The 21,812-nt window shown below is 40.4% G+C and overlaps 1 protein-coding gene across 2 annotated transcripts in view; it reads right to left on the bottom strand.

Annotated features, from left to right (window-relative positions):
• The window catches only part of kdm4b (lysine (K)-specific demethylase 4B), a 44,986-nt gene that overhangs the window by 9,551 nt on the left and 13,623 nt on the right, over positions 1-21,812 (bottom strand). The window contains exons 6-16 of one of the 2 annotated variants that reach the window (XM_046390867.1): positions 20,317-20,366; positions 16,082-16,185; positions 13,632-13,769; positions 7,284-7,480; positions 5,969-6,225; positions 5,358-5,581; positions 4,744-4,864; positions 3,546-3,706; positions 2,930-3,134; positions 807-883; positions 561-616 (exon numbers count right to left, since the gene is read on the bottom strand). In XM_046390867.1, the coding sequence (XP_046246823.1) occupies positions 561-616; positions 807-883; positions 2,930-3,134; positions 3,546-3,706; positions 4,744-4,864; positions 5,358-5,581; positions 5,969-6,225; positions 7,284-7,480; positions 13,632-13,769; positions 16,082-16,185; positions 20,317-20,366 (1,590 nt within the window). The remainder of the gene's footprint in view (positions 1-560; positions 617-806; positions 884-2,929; positions 3,135-3,545; positions 3,707-4,743; positions 4,865-5,357; positions 5,582-5,968; positions 6,226-7,283; positions 7,481-13,631; positions 13,770-16,081; positions 16,186-20,316; positions 20,367-21,812) is intronic. The other variant, XM_046390868.1, reaches the window with a different exon arrangement.

Genomic DNA, 21,812 nt, shown 5'->3' with positions numbered 1-21,812 from the left:
ATTTTGCAGATACTGTAGCTATTGTTTGTTCTTTTAGCATGAAATCCTGCGTCAATATTTGTTATGGCAAGTTTTTATGTTTTCACTTAGTTACTATTGCAGCACAGTCTCACAACTTAAAAATGGCGAGACGAAACTCAGATCGTGACGATTAATAACTTTAGTGAGTAAGAAAAGGGAAAAAACACAATACAAACTGACGAGCAAACAAGGAGAACAGCTGACCCTGCCGGCTACAAACATCAGCAGAAAACATCTGACGGACGTTATGACGTTGTACGTCCTTTCTGCTTCTCAAGCATTATGGGTAATGAAGTCCCTTCACTTAAATAATAATATATTATACATATAGATAATATTCTGTGAATCAAATAATGTACACATTTAACTAATATCTTCTAATATCTATCTAATGATAGATATGATTTAATTAATTTATTAACTCTTGTGATTCTCAACAGTTACTGAGGAGTCATGTTTTAATATGCCCTTAGAGGTGCTGTTATTTGTGACATTCTTTGCAAAACTGCCACAGTAAAACCCAGGAAAATGCCACTAACCGGTTGTCTGTGGTAGTCTTCAAAGCCCCTCCTCGCAAGTTACAAAGACAGCACTCCTGAAAAACACAAAACAGTTGAGGGTCAAGTTCAGACACTGCTGGAAACAGAGGATACAAAGACACAGATTTTCTGAACTCCCATACATTGACCAATTCATTTTCTACACAATGCCTTGGTTTGGTGATGTAATGGGAAGACAATCACCTTTTCTTGTTTTTCTAGACTTAAGGTAATGCTGCTACTCACCACTGTCCAGGCTCCTGTTGCACACCTGGAGCACATCCAGGATTCACCGACAGAGTCTGGCTTTACACCATAGCAACCTGTAAGAGATAAAATATTAATGGCTTCACGTGTCTTTCCCATAACATTATGAATGTTTTCCAAAGCACCTTCTGGATGCAGAAGTGCATTAATGTTTAGAGATGATGGTCTCCACAGCAACTTGAGTCAAGCTCTTGTATCATTTCAATCTTCATATTCAATGTACTTTGCATTTTTTTTTATAATTGCTATGTTTCTGTGTCATCAACCAGTTTGTCATTACTTTCTACCGAACTCGAATCTTCTCATCACCATTTCAAATTTGAGTTTCTGAAACATTAGACATTACATTACATGTAACACCTAGATAAGTTTGAATGATTTTCAGTTGAATGTTCAATCCAAAACAATGAGCAGCAAAGGTCTGGAGCACCGAGCTGCTCGTTTTGACAGAAGTTCTTTCTGCTTCATGTCCTCTTATCAATAGCAGCACTGCCTCCCTAGCTGAGCCCAGCTCATCCCTGGATGACTAATGAACTGGCTTTTTGAAGGTGCACTTCAGCTTTAGGGATAATAGGAACCCAGGAGAGTTGGTGTGTGTGCGTGTGTGTTACTGACTGACAGGGCTCTACGCTTACTTTTTTCAAGGAGTACACGATTTCCTAAATGAAAAAAAATGTAAGAGCCCAGTGAAAACGGGTGAAGTAATTATGGCAGGCTGTAATGTTGTAAGATTTACCTGCACACTGTCATACTAAACTATTTTTCTGGTTTGCACAAATCTATTTTTAGGGGGCAAATGCAAATTAAATACTTGCAGTGACTGAGCACATGCGTGCATGTCTATGCTCCAGTTATCTGCTTAAACGGGCTGCTTGACGCAAAACAATTCATGCATGCAGACATATCTCATTGTACAACAATCTTTAAACATATGCTACTAAATCAGCAATTATTTTATAACCGATCTTAACACTTAGTAATGAGAAGTATGGACAAGCACAGATATCTCATATCTCATTTGTATGATATACAAATTTGAGAAGCAGCCTGTTCTCTCACATTTTTGTGTCGCCCGAAGCAGATATGCCCTTAAAAGTCAACTGCCTTTGTGAAAAATGGTTGGGCGCAGAAAGCAGGGTAAATAAGAGCTGGAAAAGTTTATGGTGTGCTGGTTTCAGAAATGCCTTTGTGTTGCTTGAGCAGCCACTTCACTAGTTTAACCTGACTCAAGGAGAGTTAAACTAGGCCTCACTGAGAGTGGCAACAGGGGAATTGAACAGACAGGTTGTAGCACTGCTGGAGTGGAGTCTGATCTTCTGTGCCTCCTATTTTTTCAACTCTATTCTCAGGGGTCCAGAGATAGAAAAAAAATGTTGTAAATATAGAAGAATAGTGAAATGCCCAGTAGAGCCTGTCTGTAAAGCTAGTCAGTCCATGTATGGCTTTGTAGCTGGCCAAGATTCAGTGTTACAATAAGAATACTGTAGTGTGTCCACAGCTGCTAGTGTCCCAGTCAACAGAATAAAACCAGAACTTTTCTACAGGAATACACAGAGAGTAAAAAGCATTTCTTTATTTTTTTCTTTTTTTTTAACCTACACAACAGTGTCTTACCGTTGAAGTTTTAAATGTGTTGGCAAATGCAGTTATTCCTCCTTCATGGTTTAATATTTAAAAACTTACTTGAATACACAAATAAAAAATAAATAAATAAATAAATAAAATAAATAAATAAATAATAAATGTCAAAATGGAGATTTAGACCGCTTTCTAACCTTCTTTAAAAACCAAGTGAGGCCGAGGCTGCTCTCAGCGACTGAACTCACGCTTCAGGAGCTGTTTCAGTGAAAAAGTTTGAATTAGGTTCTCTTTGCTAGAAAGAGTGTTGACTTTTATTAACAGCATACAAACACCACGCTGTCTACCCAGGTTTGTTTTTACTACTCGTAACAGTTAACTATGCAGCAAAACCCACCTTTTCAACTAGTGCATCAGTGCCAAAGTCTACCCCATTCTGAGCAGGGTTTAACACACTATGTTTCATCCCAATGTTACTCCAATACAGCCAACGTCTTGCTGTTCTGAGGCGGTTTTATACTTACTGGCATGAACCTGCATCTGGCAAGATGAACAGCAGAGCAGAAGACTGGTTCCATCCTCTCCAATATGATAGTTAGTCGGTGGAGGCTCAGTGTTGCAAGCGCCGACACTAAAGCACATCTCTGGGACCAGCGGACGAGTCAGACTGCCATGGCGGGGAAGGGAGGCGCGATAGGCGTCGTTCGAAACGAAGACATCTTTGTGTGGCTGGAGAGGCCAGGGGAAAAGTAGACACTTTATTTATTGAATTCTTTGCCGCAGTTTCTATTTGAAACAATTTCTGTCAGCCCACATGTCCTTAAAGATTTCAATGGCATGGACAAATGGGAGTAATTCCAATCAAATATTTATCGGTTTTGAGCTTCAATGTGGCGATCACGAATTCTGGTAGGTAGCAGCTGATTTTTCAGACTTATTCCAACGAGTTGGTAATTCACGTCTTGGAAAGAGACTCAACATCTTTTTCCAGAATCGCTTTAAATCAACTAAAGTGATTTTAAAACTACTCACTGACAAACTTCAGCCCACCAACCTGCCAAACTGCTACAACTACTGCTGCTACTAACACTGCCATTACTACTTCACTGACACATTATGTGCTGCACCGTGTGGCTGTACCTTTGTGTACGGACAGAAGAGAGAACAGATAGCACAGTGTGGTTGAAGTGCTGCCACTGCAGCATTGAAGGCCTTCTCTGCCAGGAAGTTGGGTGATTGATTCTGCCACAGGTGCTCCTGTTTCTTCATGTCGTTATCCAGTGGCATGGGGGAGGGCAGTTCTGTGTGAAAATGTAAAAAGAAAAATGCATTAAAGCCGCGCTGTTCCCAATGAAGACATCCACAGCCTAAAGCATGTGATACAGACTGACTGACCAACAACAGTCAATGAAGTAAGTGAAAGAAAATCTACTTAAGAGATTTTGGAAGATTCATTATTGGCAATGATTCTGTTTCTCTCTGAAATGCATGTGAAGCATTTTTGGAAAACACAAGGATCAGTTTAATGAGGGAGTCCTTGCCAAGAGAGAGAAATAGCATATTCTGCTCCAGACAATAACAACAACACTCCTGATATAATTGGCTGATGGGCACAAATAGCACAGGCATCAACAACTTGCTATTGTAGGTCTGGAATCAATTTCACGTTGGAGTCCCTAAAGCTACTGATCCGGACTGTTTGTTAAACCTGAGCAGAAGGCAGGAGGAACCCTTCACAAACTTGCCATTTAACTCTCTCTATTTTCTCCCTCCATCGGCCCCCTCTTTCTCCTTGTACCTCCTCCACCCTTCTGAAGGACAGGCCCTGAGTCGGGTCCCCTGCTGCAGACTTAAAGTGACTTTGAAAGCAGGTAATTGGAAGTCATGATCCCTGGATCAATAAATGTCAGTCAGAAAATAAAAAAGAAAAAGACAGAAGGGAGGGGAATGAAAAGAAGCCTTGTAGTCTTGATTTCATTATCCCCAGAGGGAGCTTCAGTCCTGTTTGTTTTTCTTCCTCCGAATCAATAATCAAAACAAAAATGGTTTCTTCTTCTTTTTAATTACCGTGATGGAGAGGACAATGAGAGGGATAAATAATGTGGAGGGCAGGAGGACAGATAGGATGGTGACGGATGAATTCTCAGGGTTCAACTATCATGGGTTTATTGCTAATTGTGTTTTTTAACAAACTTGAAGCAAACAATCACAGTCTTTAAGTGTAACTGTTATTCAATTATAATTCACTTGTTTGACCAATGTTTTATTCATGTGGAGGAGAAATTAAAGAGTATAAACTCAGTCAGGGTTATATACATGTATAATGTCAGATACACACCTTTGTCACTGGTTGGATCTTGCTTTAAGATGGACAAAGGGGAGCGTTTGGGTGGCTTGCTGAGGGGGTGACGGCGGCTCTTTTTCACTTCTGTTGGCATCTTCATTTTGGAGTAACATGCCTGATAAAAAACAAACATTTTTGTTCAACATTTTCAACCTTGCAAGACACAGCAGCAAATTAAATGTTATTAAATTAAATTAAATTAAATTAAATGTTTTTGATATTAAAAAAACATTTGTTTTGTTGTGGGCAAGTACTTCATATAAATAAGTTACTAGTACAGCTGCCAATTTGTAACAATCAAGCAATAATCATCAGTGAAACATTCAGATTTTTCCTGTGGATTTGATTTTTATATTAAATGGATTTTTGTCAACCCAAATTAAATCACTTACTTACTGTGGCAAAAAAAAAACGATTAAAATTTTAAACTCTTTTCAGATCAGCCGGCTGTATATATGTGAAGTAAAAAAGCAGCAACAACAGCTTGAGAACGACAATGTGCTGCCTTGTTGCAGCACTTGTTGGACACAGTAAAATGTCACAACTCAAAGGAAAAATCTAATCGAATTTGAGCTGAAAAATCTAACCCGGGTTGCACTTACACCCACCTTGCTGTCCGCTGGAACGTCACTCTGTTTTGGGGTAAGAGGGCTGCCCACCTCTGGCCGACCGACCGTGGCATTCTTTGAATTCTTAGAACTCGAGGTAGCAAACTGCTCGAAGGCTTCCTCAAACCCAGTGATGGCATTGTTGGTATTTAACATCTTCTTCGGCTTTTTGTGCTTCTTTTTCTCACTGTCCTCAATCAAGCTCTGTGGTTTGGCCTCAGGTTCTGGTGTTGACAAAGAGAAATAGGGGTAAAAAAAACTTGAGAAGAGTAGTGAGGGCTTTGTGGAGGGAGAGAAGAAGAAGAAGAGAGAAGAAGTTAAATTGGAATGTTTATTTAAGAGTTTTCCATATTTCATGAATCAGCTAGAGAAAGTTATAGAGAATCTGGAGAAACAAGCAACTGTTTTGGATTTGACAACGTCCACATTAATCTAGTGTTATGCTCTTGACTAAAACTCCTTACCCTCCTGTTTCATGCAATAAAAAGACAAATACAATATCTGTAGTTCAATCACTATAGACTGTACCGGATGAACACACAAACATTTCATGCAACAATTTACACTACAGCCCACATAAAAAACACACTGTTCTCTCCTACTGTTCATACTGTCCGCACCATTTGCAGTTTGAGTCTCTGCTGCTCTGGCAGCGGCCTCAGCAGCTTCCTGCTCCTCGCGCTCCATGGCCTCCAGGGTCATCATGGCCTCTCTGGCTAGACGCTCCTCCCTCTCCTGTCTCCGCAGGGCCTCACGCTCCTCCACCTGACGCTGGTATTCAGCAGCATTCAGTTCAATGCCTTCCTCTGCCAGCACCTTCACCTCCTCCAGCTTTAGACGACGGACCTGCTTCATCTTCTGCATAGCCCTGGGGTGGAACATAAAGACCAGAAAGTAATTCTATTCATATCCAAACATTGTTGTGGCAGAAAGAGATGGATCAACAGAGGAATCAGATGGTCGAGACACAGGTGTTGGGCGGGGATTCTCTTTATTCCCAGCGGCTCTTCTAACAACGTGGTCAGACAATCTTTTTAACAATACAGAATGTGACATCCTTTTTATACTGTAACAGGCTCTCTCTCTTTCTGTGTGTGTGTGTGCTGCCGAGGCTTCAATTTAATCAGACTCTTTGGTTCCCAAAACCTAAAGAAGAGGGGTTTATCTTTTACTTAGTGTCATTTATCTTGAGTTATGGCCAAGAGATCAGAGGTGAACAACTGCAGTAAACACATATTTACTGCAGTAAATATGGTATTACTACATTGCCATTTCTAGGCAACAGCTCGACAACAAGAGTATTACAAAACCTCTACCTATGTATGTGTGTGTGGTGTGCTTTTGCTCTTTCCCAAATGTGACGGCAATTCAACATCAGTCCAGGCCATTGTGACCTGGCACTCACTCTGGCTCTCATATTCCAGATATATTATCATATTCCTATCTGTTCGGTACTCAGAACAGGTCTGGCTCTCATTCTCTTACAACATAAACAAGATTATTTATTGCTTGCAAGAAACAGTCTCCATGTATTTCCAGACACACTGACTGACACACGGACACTGAGGAGGAACTAGTTGCATTGCAGCTTATACTTGCATGTCACTCTTTGTTACAAACAGCTGCGTGCTTATCAGAAAGGTCTGAACACAGACCACAACACAACACGGGCTCCAGTCACTTCAACTTCATGATATGCTCTGAGGTGTCTCGTGCTCACAATCAGAGAGAAGCCTAACATTTCTTTCTTCTTCTATTTTATCTTTACACGATATCATTACAGTTTTACATCAGTCACTGTTGAGTTATACTTCATCATGCATAAACTTACGTTTGCAACATTTACATACATTATGTCTTGGCATCTATAAGTGCATGAGCATTTTAACACAACAATTCCTATAAAAATGGAAGTGGACCTCTCACCTTCGCAGGAGGTTTGCTCGTAGGGTTACACGATGCTGCCTCCAGCGCTCCAGTTCGGGGCTGTTGAGCTCAGTGGGCTTGAGGTGGTCCAGCACCGTGCTGTCTTTGCCCTGTTTCCATAACTCATAACGATCTGGCTGCAGGCAGCGCACAAACACATCCATGGAGATCTTCACCATGTCCTTACGACAGGTACACTAGGGAAGAACAAACAGAGAGGGACAACATGAAGCACATTATGTTCCACAGTAAACAAACAAGCCTAATTCTCCACAGTGGTGAAATGCTGCTGTTCTTCTACATATGGAGCAGGAGCTACAGATGACACTTTGTTACACCTCACAGATTTTTGACAGAAAACTCTGCAGTGTGATCAAACACGGATGTAACAGTCTGTGAGAAACGGTTGAAGGAGAAGACAGCATGGAAGATGTTAAAAAACAGCGGGGGAGATCAGCAGCAGAAATCACACTGTGCAGGGCCATGGTTCTTAACCTAAATTAAATGTATTCATATAAAGAATTTGTGATGTTTTAGAATAAATATATTATTAGATTAATATGTGGGACGTGCTATGCCTTGTGCCAAGAACATGTCTATTTTTTTTTCTTGCTGTCACTCTGCAGAACGACAGAAGCAAACATTAATATGCTCCGATTCTGCATCTGAATTATCATGAGTGCAAATATCGTTAATTACACACAAGGCATAACCTGATTTAACCCTAATTACATCGGGGAGACATCAACAAGGCTACATTTGTGCAGCCAGAGTATGGAATTGACAACAGCATTTACTAAGAGTGATTTTTGAATGATAGTGAACATATTACTGCAGTTTGGAGTGAAAAGAGCACGGTGTGTGTGAGCAAGTACATATATTCATGTTTATTAGCTAATCTCCGAGTGCAACTCCTGTTACCATACACACACAGCATACACTAAACATGGAGGCTGTTGTGTTGTACTTGTTGTGCTACAACTTTCTCTTTAAAGTGTTTAAAGTGCAGCATTTGGTCACGTTTACAGCTAAAAGCCTATGAGGGCAATTTAAATAACACTTAAATAACGGTGACTGGGCTGAAAAGGTTTGGATCTGTAATGGAAAATGACTACCTACACGTTTGAGTCAGAAGCAAGTGGGAAAAGTGTTGCACAGTCACACAAGATAAGGCGTTTCTCCCTCATCAGGTTGACCTTGCAGACACGTTTCGCACACGCTAACAGACCGCTGTATACCGGCCGCCCCCATAAACAGTCGCAAATACTTACTTAGGCTTACTCAGCAAGGCAAGGTCGACTCAGCATTCTTGTTTTGTCATTTTGTTGTGCAGTTTAGCACCACAGATCAAACGTCACTGTAATCTTCATCTGTACAGTCGAGTGGCAAATAACTGCTGTCTCATGAGTTTGTAAATTTGCACTGAACAAATTTACTTTAAAATATCATAGTGAGTAAAATACACGAGACTTTGGTAAACATGGTAATATGCAGATAGTTCAGAGGTAAATCAGTGATAGCTGCATCCTGTAAACACTCACGCCTTCATAAGGACATTACAGGTCAATGAATCATTCTGCTGACTGGAGAAAGGAGGAGCAGCAGAGCTGTTAACTGAAACACAGTGCTGAATATAAGAAAAAAAAAATGGCAAGTACAGCAGAAAAAAAGTTTTGGAACTGTGAAACAACAGGAGGGAGATGAAACAAACAAAGATGGGGTGGGAGAGAGAAGGATGAAAATATTTTCTTTTGTGCCTTGCTTGCTGCATTACATTCTGGCCCCATTATTTCCTGAGCAGTACTGAGAGCCTTATGTTCAATTACTGGAAACACAGTAGCTCACCCTCCCCAGCAAAACAATATCCAGCCTACATCTCATCTAGACAGCACTTGACAGACGGAAACATTAAAAAATGTGTGTATGTGTGTGTGTGTGCGTGTCTGTGTGTGTGTGTGTTGGGGGATGGGGTGGGGGGCAAGTGAGCATGGGTACATCTGATTGTTAGCATCATGAAACCTTTAGTAAGAACAGCAACATACCAGGAAAAAATGCAAAAGAATGTGGGACAAATGATGCTCCTACATGCCTGGAAAAATGTGTTATAATCTTTCATAAGAGAATATAATTGCTCATTTTATTTTTATGAAACTATTAAGAGGTTATAGACATTGTTACCATCCTCAAGGGCCAGGACAAGTCACACTTTATTATCGTATAAAAACTTAATTAGGAAAGGGAACAGATTTGGAGATGCACAAGATCTGAGAAAACAGAAACTCACCCTGAGGTGTGCAGTCAATAAGCCCTGAAGTATACTTGGGTTCATAATGAGGACGAATTGTTGGAGCCACAGAAAACCTAGAGCCTGGGGACTCTCTATGGATCAGTGGACTTAGATGACGTGCCAAGTGCTAATAGCAAAACATGGTTTTAATCTGACCTGTGTGACCTGACCGACAGTAGCTTGAAAAATTTTGATTGCCCAACATTTTTTATGTCTGCCTCTCATCACACTCTGAGGGCAGTAATAACCTGAACGATGACTGAATGATCCTAAGAATGACAAACGATTGGAGAGTTAATTAAAATTGGTAAAGATTAAAATGCAGAACATACTTCACAGCAGGACTGTCTGTCATCCAGCTGCTCGTGCTGTTAAACCCTACTGTGAGAAGAGACAAACACTTATCTGACTGCTTTATTTGCTTGTTTCTGTGTCACAAATGTTTCTGAGGCTTTGTTCAGACTGCAGGGAAATCAGATGTGTTTCTCGAAGCAGATCTGTCGGAACTCATGTAACGGATGCCGTGACTGACAGAGGTCCTACATGGTGTAACGGCAATCACCTGAAGCTCAGCATCATCAAAACAAATGAGCTAGTGAGGGACTACAATATTTCGAATATTGAAATGTGTGGACTTCACACACTTGTTCAGACTGGCAGCACAGATCTTTGCATTGAGCACACTTTCAAAGTGGACACCGCTGTGTAGACTCGAAAGTGGGGAGATTTGATGCATCCGTCCTGCAGATAAACTTCATCAGTCAACAACATAACATGTAAATGAACTAGAAACAAACCAACAAAAAAAACAGCCCTTCCCTTCAATGGCAGCTTTCCCTAACATCAAGACAAATCAAACAGCTTGGAGCCTGATCTGTGTATTACTGGGGTTCAGTGTCAAAGGCTAGTTTAAGTAAACTTATATTGCATGTGTGTGTGAGTGCGTGCGTGCGTCTGTGATGTCTGTGAAAGTCCAAGATAATGACACTAAATGTGACTAAGAGCCCTTGTAAACTCTCTTGACAAATGCTGGGAATTATCTTCTACCGTTTGATTTGTGGGGCAGACAATCATGTTTTTGTGTCTTTGGGCACAACTTGTCTTGGGCTCTAGGCAATCTTAACTGTTTAATAATGCAATAGGCCTTGCACACAAATAAAGGAATGCATTATGTTTACCAGTTATCATGCACAGTTTGCACATAAAGTCTAAAAAAAATTCAGTATGTCCAATCACAACATGTCTCAGCTCACCAAAACAAGACACGACTGCAAACAAATCTCAAAAAGACAGAGCGAGTCCTCTGCAATTCACTTTCAAGATGAAAAAGTGATGTGATTTAGTCTGGGAACAGGGAGGATGATTTCTGCTCCTCTTCCAGACAGAAATATCACCACAGAGGCCCTGCGAGAACAGCAGCAAAGTGTGACTGAGCACCATGGTGACAGGTTTTCATTCAGAATACTAGAGACCCGACACACAGAAACTGTTAACATTCAGCAACATAACTGTGTGGCAGATATAACTATTTTCTTACATAATGTGCAAGAACCTTCTTGCTATCTTCGGTGCTTCAATGGGCTCATTGCTGAGCTGTTTTCAACCAAACATGCCAAAAACATCCATGTGCAGTATATAAATCACTGAGGCTACTGCAATGGCATAAACTAGTTTAACTGCTTAACAGAGCTTTTCTTAGCACAGCACGACACTCAGTGACCACATCAAAAGGGTCTCAACTCCAGGGTTTCTTCAAAAGTAACAAGAGACCTATTGTATGTCGCTGGCATCTACTGGAAAGGCGCTGTTATGAGAAGATATTGTAATGATGCTTGATATGTCTGTCTTTTAAGATAGTCCCTACAATAGCCAAGAGTCAATGGCCATGTCTGTTCAAAGTAATCAGAGTGAGATGATGAACCCCTGTACTCCAAAAAAAAAAGAAAATGAAATGGTTATTACCTAATGCATAGCCAGAAAGGTTGAGGAGAAGGTTAATTAAGACTGCAATGTCTGGAATAATAGAAGTCTAATTACATGCAGACACAGCATGGGAGGAGTGCTGACAGCAAGCCTGCTTTTCACTGCAGGTGTGGTCAGACAGATGGGTCAGCAGTTGGAGAGCTTGCATTTAAGAAGAGTGAGACATGAAGCATGCTCAAGCTCAATCTCTCCCTCTCTCTCTCTCTCGTGTGCTGGCAGCCCACAAATGGTGACAAATTCGATCTCGAGCCCCATCATTCACTGTCCTGTTTGGTGCTGACAGAATAAAGCTCGGTAGCGGGAGGGGTGGAGAGGGAGACAGCCAAATGAGTTAACAGATGACTGCCTGTGCCAAAGACAGAGAAAGAAGGATGGACGGGGAGTTAAGTTAAAGACCACTGGAGAATCAGAGACTTCTCACGACCCAGTTTCTCACTGAAAACGTCGTACAATACTTTATAATACCCCTAACATACAAACATTAATTAAGACTGTCCTATGACACTGTTTCTATAGAGGTACTAGTAAATTCTAACTAACTGGCAAATGCTAAAATATGGAGTAACAGGTACGGAAGAGTCATAAAGAGTTCCATCAGTTACACTAAAATATCTATCTAAAGTTTGCCAACATTCAACAACATTACCCAGCAAAAGCTACCATTCATACCAAAGTGAGGCTATAGTAACAAAACTCTGTGTCTTGAATTGATGAAGGCTTTTTATTACTATTTTATTACCTTATTATAAGGTGTTTTATTACTTGGTAATTCAGCTTCTTGTGTGGACGAGGAAGAAGAAGGAGTGAAGGAATTCCTTGTTCAAATGTACTGACAAATCTTGTCAAAGGTTCTGAGTCGTACTCAAAGACTGTATTTAAAAAACTGTCTATAAAATCAGGTGATCCAATTTAGGACCTACAGAAATTTGAAATTATGTACAAAAAAGGTAAATAACAATTTTTAGGATATTTTCTACAGACAAATATTCTAGGTGTGTCTGTAGTAACTGTTCATGATTGAGAACTAAATCCACGGCCACTTGAAGTTACACAGTTGGCTAATGAATACAGGTTATGAGACAGTCTCTGTGACCACCATGCAACCACACAACCACATGTGAAAGACAAAAGAGGGAGAACGAGATGGACTGGCAGAAAGAGCCTGTCTCGTCAGCCAAGCTGTTCTCTTTCACCTTACTTTGTCCGTGTGCGGTGCTGCACTGATGGTTTGTCGAATCGGATTAGTAGCGCAGAGTGGACCACATTTCTTTATCAGACTGAGACAAATGTAGCGGAGATGCTCCTTTGAGCACCGGGCTGGATGGAGGGAAGACTACTGGAGCCTGGATTACTGGTTCTTAAATTACAAGCGGCCACATGGGTAAAGCAGGAAGCCCAAGAATGAGAAAGGGGGATATGGGAGGGAGATGTACTTCTGGAAACTGGCACCTCATAAATCTGACATGCAGCCAAGGATAGAGAAAGCAGGGAAAAGAGCCGCACACACATATGTGAGAAGAGGCGGAAACTGAACAAGAAAATGAAGTGGAATGTACAGAAAAGAGACAAGTGGGGAGGTTCTTCCAGAGGACAATGCCGTCAGGATCCTGTCCACAACCAACCCATGCCCTGTCAATTTCATGCTCAGCAGCCCACAGGCAAAGTGGCAGTTTGCGTCAGTGGAAGGATGTGAGGGTACGGTTAGAGTCGGTAACAGATGGTGTGCAGCAGAGAACCAGACGCTGCTTTTATACTTCAATATGATCTATTACTTTATCCCTTCAGAGAACCAAGCAGTCAGAACAGGAAAGCTGCTGCTGAGTCACACATCAGATCAAACCTCTTCAAGTTAGACGTGTGTGCCACACCACATGTAAGTTACGCTTTCTTTCTCCTCAAACCTCATACCTTGTTTCAAATAAGATTCACGCTACCGATGACAACTGTTTAAAGTGTGAGAGTTTCCAGTCTCCAGTTCCAAGGGTCTTTCTGTTAAATGTCCAGATTTTAGTACATGGAATTTAGCATTGTTATCTCTGTTACGTTGTCTTCACTTGATTGCTACAAGACCGTCTCACCTGGGTAGCCATCTTGCCGTAGTCCACCCAGCGCAGGGTGGCAAAGTTTGTGGACTCGGCACAATTGAAGCCATGGTTGAAGCCAGCATGGTAGCCATACGGAAAGGTGATCATGAACTCCCCTTCATTCTGAGTTATCTGTTCAAAGAGAGCAAGAAAACAAAAACGGATTTACAAATTTAGGAATGTAACACGTCAGAATTCTCGAAAGATTTCATAAGTTGACACTTCTATTCTGTGAATCTAATTCCAACAAACTCCCCATCAAATTCAGCTTACGATGAAAAAAATGGACACATTTATGAGTGTCAGGTCCCATATACACTACTTTGCATCTCATGAACTACCTGACTAAATAAAAAAAAATTTGATCTGTGATCAAAGAAACTTCTTTTCAATTAGTGTAGGAGCCAATGACTGTTTCTCAAGTTCATCTTAAACCATTCTAAATATGGTTATTTCTTCATATACTTATACATTTACTTGACATTTTATTTACTTATTTGAATAGGTGTTCTTTTATAATAAGAATCATAAAATTAAAAAGCTGTCCCTGCTTTTTGTCTTTAATGGCAAACATCACATAATTCCTTTACACAGAAAACTTATTTTTTGTTTGGACTAAGTTGATTATCACACAAGTCATACTACTCACAATAATCTGTAATTAAAAGTAGTATTATTTTATGCCTTGCGAAGCGCACACTTTGCAAATCCCCTAAATGTTGTAATTTAGATTTCACTTTGCTCCCTTACTCCTATTTTATGTCTGAGTGCTGAAATCATCAGTTCTCTATGTGTATGCTTTGCTTTTGTCTGTTATATAACATACTGTTTTCAGTTTAGCATATTATTACTTACTGCTGCAACTCTTTTCTGACAAAAATCATCTGATCTAATTCCTAAAATATATTCTATTTTTACTCATAGATAACAATTGCCAGTGAGGTTTTAGCTGTTCAACTCCTTAGAAACAACTTTTCTCTAAACTTTTCTGACTTGCGAGCAAAATTAATTCAGCCTAACATGACTGCTGAGTGTCTTCCCATGAGCACAGTGTTATTCTGAGAATGTTTAAAAATGTGAGGACAAGTTAAGCACATTCTTTTTTAATGTGTTGCCCCAAAACTTAAGCCCTATGTGTCTGGCTGTGGATCTCAACTTCTCTGTGAAGCCTGGATCCAGGCAATCAAGAGACACATCAAGCCAGACAAGGTGACAGGCAAGAGGGGAGAAACAGGGGTAGAGGCTGAGAGTGGGTGATAAACTTCCTCAACTAAAAGGCAGTGGTTCGGATATCAAACGTCCCTTTTTGCTCTTGCGAGAGCACAAGGAGACGGTTTTATTTTTACACATGAATCGAGGGAGCTACTGTAGGTGTGTAACAAGTAACATGTTCGCTGTGATAATGACGTCCTGAGGGGGTAGTGAAGAGAGGAATGGGGTGTGTGTGTGTGTGGGGTGGGATCCTCTGCTGACAATGAGGAACCTCGTATGCCTTTTATGTGCCAGTTTTGTTTCTTCAATCTTCAATTAATTTTTGCACTGTGAGTTGAAAACAGCCTATTCCCTATGACAGACGTGACATAAGATCATTATCTTTACTGTATCATTACACAGCTTGTAGCAGTTGTGGCGTTTGCGTCAAAGCTGAGTCACTAACCATTCATCATTCAAATTAAGCCTACCTCTTCCGCCTTTTTATGCAAGACCCACAAGTGTTATATCAGAGACCAGGCAGTGGGGTTGTCATAAGTAATGAAGCATCAATACTTTATCAATACCACATTCAAACAAAAAGAAATATGCATCAAGATTGCACAGATAAAAATCATTATTCCAAATGTGTTGGTGTTCAGTGACTTTGTCTGTACCAACGCCATGTGCAGATTATTAATAAAAATATATTTTTATACTTGTACTGCGCCCAAGTATGAAATAATGGTATTGTGACAACCTTACCAGGCAGGAAGAAATACATAACCTCAATTCTTCTTAAAACTATTATATATGTAAAGCTCCCTCATTAGTCACTATGTGACTGAGGATGTGAGCGTGTAGATGTAGATGTTAATGTAGATGTGTGGGTGTTTATGTCAAGGTACATGTGCATATGTTAGAGTATCAGGATCAGCTAATTTTACATTTAAGTATTGTTAAAGTGAAGAGAATTAAGTAGTGTCCTGTGCACTGTGAGTGTGCTCATAAAGTTTATGAAACTAGCTGTATTTAATGGAGTGTTAAGCTAGACACTTGAGCTCGCAGTCAAGAGACAGGGAAAAGCTTTGAATGACAAGTGACGCTGTGATAAGTCAGCTCTTTGTAAGGTAGGCTACGTGGATCTTCTTTGTTGCAAGCATCATGACTTATTTAATACTGGTTTAGGTACTGTACCAAAACGGACATTATTTTCTCACGGTGACCACTAAAACAGACCAGTTGTCACTTACCCTGTCAAAGGGAATGCCATATTTCTTCAGGATGGATGGTGATATCAACGTCATCTTGTGGCGCAGAAAGGCATCACAGCCTTGAGAGCTGCCCGGGAAGAAGCCTGCAGAGGGGGTGGGGGAGAGACACCAAACATGGGATACGCAAGATATTTTGCTCAAATTATAATTGAAGGAAAGTACACAAATACCAGAAGCTCCGAGATAAAAACAAAGACATTTGCATGGTAAAAGGGGCCACAATATTTGCACCTTATGCTAGAACTACCTAAAACACCGACTGTGACAAATTTGTATTACAACCATAATCCAGTATATCAAGTAAATGAAACACTACAGATTAGATCGTGATAATGTTTGTGGTCATTCTCATTAGAGATATGCTAACACCCCTCACTACACAATAACGCCAGATGCCAGATATGAAAGCAATCACAACACTAAAGATATCTGGCAACTGGAAAAATGCAACAATCAGTGATCACTTGGGTCTAATCACACAAACAATTACACCGCATTCCTCCTCACTTTAGATGTAATATATATCACCGCCTGCTGCACACAACCAGAGGAGTGTCTGCTACACAACATTCTCCGACACATGCTTCTTTGCTTGCGTCATGATACTTGGGCTAAATTTTCCTTTTAAAATGTCTTGACGGTCGTTAATATCAAGTAAATTAAGTACAACTGGCGAATAAACAAAAGCAAATGCATATAACAGCTATCAGCATGTGAAGAATATACTGCGAATGTAGGCCTTTCAAACATTTTTTAGCAACAGAGATACTGCTTAATGTTTCATGCTAGTGTTGGAGGAGGGACCAGCTGGCACGGAAGCATTTAACAAATTGCTAATAAAACTGATTTCTACAGTAGAGTTGTAGCTGTGTTTGTTATATTACTGTTAATCTCGCAACCTGAAAAAGAAAATCTGGTTTGCTGTTGACATGAGTATGAATTAATTTACTAACCAAAGTGTGGAATAATCACATTATCACAGTGCATGTAAATGCATTGTTTGTGTACCTCCAGGTTGGATTTAAGGGGATAACTGGGGAGGGGATAACTGCTGTGTTGTATTATGTCACAAAAAAAGACTACAGCACAAAACAAGCAGTCAGTGCTGTCACTTTCAAAAAGTCTTTACCCCTTCAGTATCACCAAAAAGAAAATCTTTGCCTAAAGAAGATCTGCTTTGAAATGGCAGAAAAAATGTGTTTATAGATATTCATTTTAAAACAAGACATCACTAACAAGACCAACATTTCATCATTCAATTTCTATGTATGAATGTTTGACTTATGGCCATACCTCTGGTTGGAAAAATCTAATCACTTCATCCTCGACTTAAAGTGGACATTTGAAATTTACTCAAGACATTCCTGAGATATCTTTAGGATGGACAGCCTGAAAACACAATACCTATTGCCACAGCTGTCACAGGTACAGAAGCTTAAAAATGTAGGCAAAAGTGCAATCGCATCGTTGCTGAAACTATGCAATGTTGGCTTTTACGCTGAAAAATGACCACCGCATTTTCTTAAAAACACAGGTTGCTCTAAGACCATAATATGCCCCTCTGACATTTTGCATTTTTAAAGCCCAATTTCTCTCTAAAACAAAGGCTCATTTTTGCTCTTGGAGACACAGAGACTCACATGGCCTCTGCATAATCAAAAGTAAGATTTTCTACTCCATCACTCACTCTCCCAGTCTTTACTGTCTGTAGCCGCAAATGCCTCAAAGGGGGTCCATCCAAGCCTCCATCCAGTTAAACTTTAATGTGACTGACAGTATAATCTGCACCTATTTCATCCTTAATTTTCACTGCATTGTTTCAGCCTCTGTTCCACCCTACAAAGCAAGAGAGGGAGAGAGGGCCTCTATTCTCTCATCGGCTGCCTGCTTGTTGGAGCTGATAAAGGTGAATAATGTGCCGACAGAGCCCGGGTATTAATCCCCATTAAAATGCAGCTGGCTCTCTGAGCCCTCTGCGGGGTAATATCAACTTAAAGGCTTCATTCTGTCCTTTTGAGTTTGAAAATTAAGTTCCTGCCTCCAACCCTGCACCCTCCCTCCCCAGTCCACCCACCCAATAAGTCTGAAGTCATGACTAAAATAATGCGGAGATGAGGAGTGATAAGAGCAACGGCTGTCGCTGTGTCAAATGTTTGCAGAGGCGTTTTCAAATAACAAGGCCATTGTCGCAGCCCCATTAGGCATTCCTACTGCGCTTCTAACTGTCTTTTTAGGACCTCGTTAACAGTTGGCTACCTGTGCTGACGATGGCTTTGATAGGTCAGTGGATGCTTGTTAAATAACATTGGCATTGCTTTCCTCCCACTACCAGCTGCTTAGATAGGAGGAGTTAGGAAGGCTGCAATCTGACTGTGACTGAGAACTCAAAGCCAATATGAAGAGTGATAAAACTTAGTGTATTATCAAATAAGCACAATTTTGAGCTTCTTATCAAATCTAAGGAGGTTTATGTTTCAGTAATCTTAATGAATATTTCCATCATTATAACAAAAAACATAAATGCTACACAAGAAACCTTCATATCAAATCAAACTACTTATTAGGAGTACTTGAGGTCAAGATTTGGAAGTACGGTTGATGAGCTTAAAATAATGACTTGAAAAAGTTGTTCCAATCAGCAAAGACTTTGTTTTTTATCTATTCTGTGACTTAAACTGTAAATACAAACAGGCCTCTCAGAGCAGACATTTGAAAAGCACAGGTGGAAGTAATAACACAAATTGAGGCTGCATTCCATTTAGGAGGACCAGTATGTCTACATAAACAATACAGGGGCTACTGAAGAAAAACAACAAAATAAAACGAAACTATTCTTACTGTTATTAATATCCACTGTGATATTGATCTGTTTTATCCAGACACTAATTGGAGGGCTGAGGTGAAAGTAAATAGGGCTCCTAACAGCATGACTTAACTTGAACTACACTGTAAATCATGTTTAAATGTACCTGGATAGTGCCGTATTTTCTTTGGGGTTTTTTTTTTTTTTTCATTTGAGATTGCTTATCTGTCATTTGTCACATATTGTGAGGTAAATATTCTTGCCACTCTGGTATGAAAGAAGGATAGCAAGGGGCACTGATGATTATCGATTTGTTCACACCTCTTCACAACAACAAGGACAAACGGTCTGTCTGGATAATGTAGTTTGGGATTGGGCAACTCCATCATCATCCCCACATCTTATACCGCTCTCCGAGCAACATGCAATACACAAGTTAATCCTCATTGATCAAAAAAAGGGATGGGAAGAGGTGGAGGAGGAAAGGATGAGTGATGAAAATAAAAAGGAAAGGTGCGAGGAGAAATCTTGTGCCAAAGAGAGGGGCAGATGGTTGAAGAAAACATTAAAAACAGAGAGGTTAAAGACATTATGAACTGTTCATCTGAGCCACATGAGGTTTTACTGGATGCAATGTTGAAGTAAATTAGTCACGCAGCCTGACACTCATTCAAAGTGGTTCTAAGGTTGATCTCAAATCCACAATGCTCTCGGGGTGTGACACATATGAGGACAACACAAAAAGAAGCAACAGAAAATGCTTGCTCCCCAGGGACCACAAACAGCCCATTAATATACAGTCCAGACTGACTGGATTTCATTGTCAACCTTTGGAAGTTCCCCCTCAGCTCATTTTGCAGAATGTACAGTTGATGCTGCTGGCTTCAGTTCAGCCGGCCTCTCCTCCAAACTCACCACCACCATCTACGGCCCTCCTGAACTTTTCACTACAACTGACTGCACACACTAAGTGCTTCAAGCTGCTTCTGCTTCTCAAGCTCCGTTTGAGCACAGCCAGGTGACAAGGAAATCTATGTTTCAGTATGTAGTGAGAATGTGGGATATCAAAATTTCTCACCCAATGAGTACTTGCACAAGATTTTTCAATGTGTGCCCCACGGTGCATATCACACTGTTCATTGTGAGAACCACTCTGTCTGCCAGATAAGAAACTGCAGAGGTTGTTTACTGTGACTGGCAAAGGGTTCCTAACAGACTTGTGTATGTCGTGCTCAAGAGGAATGAGGAAACTGAAACGTGCTACATTATTGTCTGTTCTCCTGTGAAAAGGAGAACAAGAAAATGTGCTTTGTGTGTAGCATGGTTATGACTTCAAGGTTTGTGTTGGATAGTTTGGAAAGGGCAAGGCATGGCGTGGAAGGGTAAAATGAAAGCATAATAAGGGCCTTACCTTGTGCCAACCTCTCCAGCCTCTTGCCGTGCTCAGGTGGGACAGCATACCTGCAGACATACAGAAAACAAGGTGATCCGTTTAATTAAAGCCTGGCCTAATATTATGAGAGACTGTCTGACACAATTTTGTCATCTGCAGCGATGTAATTAACAAGTTGCACAACACCTCATTCTCTAACCTGCTCAGTTTCATTTTCTAAATCCTCCTCTTCGAACTCCCCCTGAATATATTGCTATTATTTCTCTCGCGAATTTTTCTCGAACTTCTCACATGCATATTCTCAAGATATAATTTTAAGAATAAGTGTATTTTGGAGCAACAACAACACAAACTGTAGGTCTGTCAGATTATGACTGGGCTGCCTTCTTGGCATAGCACAGCAATGGTACCCTCCAGCTATGGTTTGTACAGCTAATACAGTGGCTGTTGGGGGGAGGCATAGACTGTAAAATCACTCAGATGATCAAAATAAAGCTGACACAATAATATCAATCACTAAATGCTGCCCTACACTGCAAAAGCACTGTGTAGATAGTTAGTTATAAAGCTATAATGAGAAGGGGAGAAAAAGGAGGATGGTGGAAAAGATTAAATGAGCAGTGAAGGGCGGGACAAGGAGATATTACTGTTTTGGGAGTGCTAGGTTATTTCACTGCCCTCAGCACTCACCATTAAAAGAAATTAAATTACCCATGACGTACATCTGACCAAATCTCCCTCCCCCCATTTCTTTTTTATCAATGCAGCAACAGCAAACATTCATAAGAATAATTGCAGGGTTTGCAGGATTGTGGTTTTGGTCTGCTATAAAGATGCTTTGATCTACTCCAGTTTGTCTTTGCCTCATCTGTTTTAAAGATAAAGTATCTGTGCAAATAAACAGCCAAATGTTTTATCATATCTCAGTGTTTTCCTTAACGTCTCTTTCATTACTGTATAAATACACTGGCATCAGGTAGGTTCAGTGTTGCTCAGTAAAGTAAGGGTATCAATGTTACCATACAAGAAGTCAATATAATAAGAAAAGCATTCTAAGTATATACCATCACAACAATTATCAGATGCCACATTTAGAAAGAACTGGAAGGAAGCTGGCAAAGAAAAAATTTGATCTCTCAATTTCTGAAGTTATTACAATGCTCTTTATTACTACAATATTTTCTCCAGGGTTGCTAACCCTCCAGAGACATTGGGCAATGAACTATGGGAAGACAAAAAGCAGACATTTCTCCCTCCTTGCTCAAGCCTCAAGAACCAGATGGATGTTTGAAACAAGGCGAGAAAGAGAAGTACAAATGAAGAATGAAAAAACAAAGATGGAGAGATGGTGAGAAGCAACACCACTTAAGAGGAGACAGAAAAGGAATGAGCAAGAGCATAAGACAGACAAGAGAGGGAGGGATAAAAATAATAAACACAAAGAAAGTAAAAGATAAAGTCAAGTTCAGTCGAAGGTGCCAAGACACGGTACCACACTGCCACCTGTGGACGAA

This window comes from Scatophagus argus, chromosome 6 (genome assembly GCF_020382885.2).
Source record: "Scatophagus argus isolate fScaArg1 chromosome 6, fScaArg1.pri, whole genome shotgun sequence".
Classification (NCBI taxonomy): domain Eukaryota; kingdom Metazoa; phylum Chordata; class Actinopteri; family Scatophagidae; genus Scatophagus; species Scatophagus argus.
Note: the sequence above shows the minus strand (reverse complement) of the source record. Positions and strands in the feature narration are given on the sequence as shown.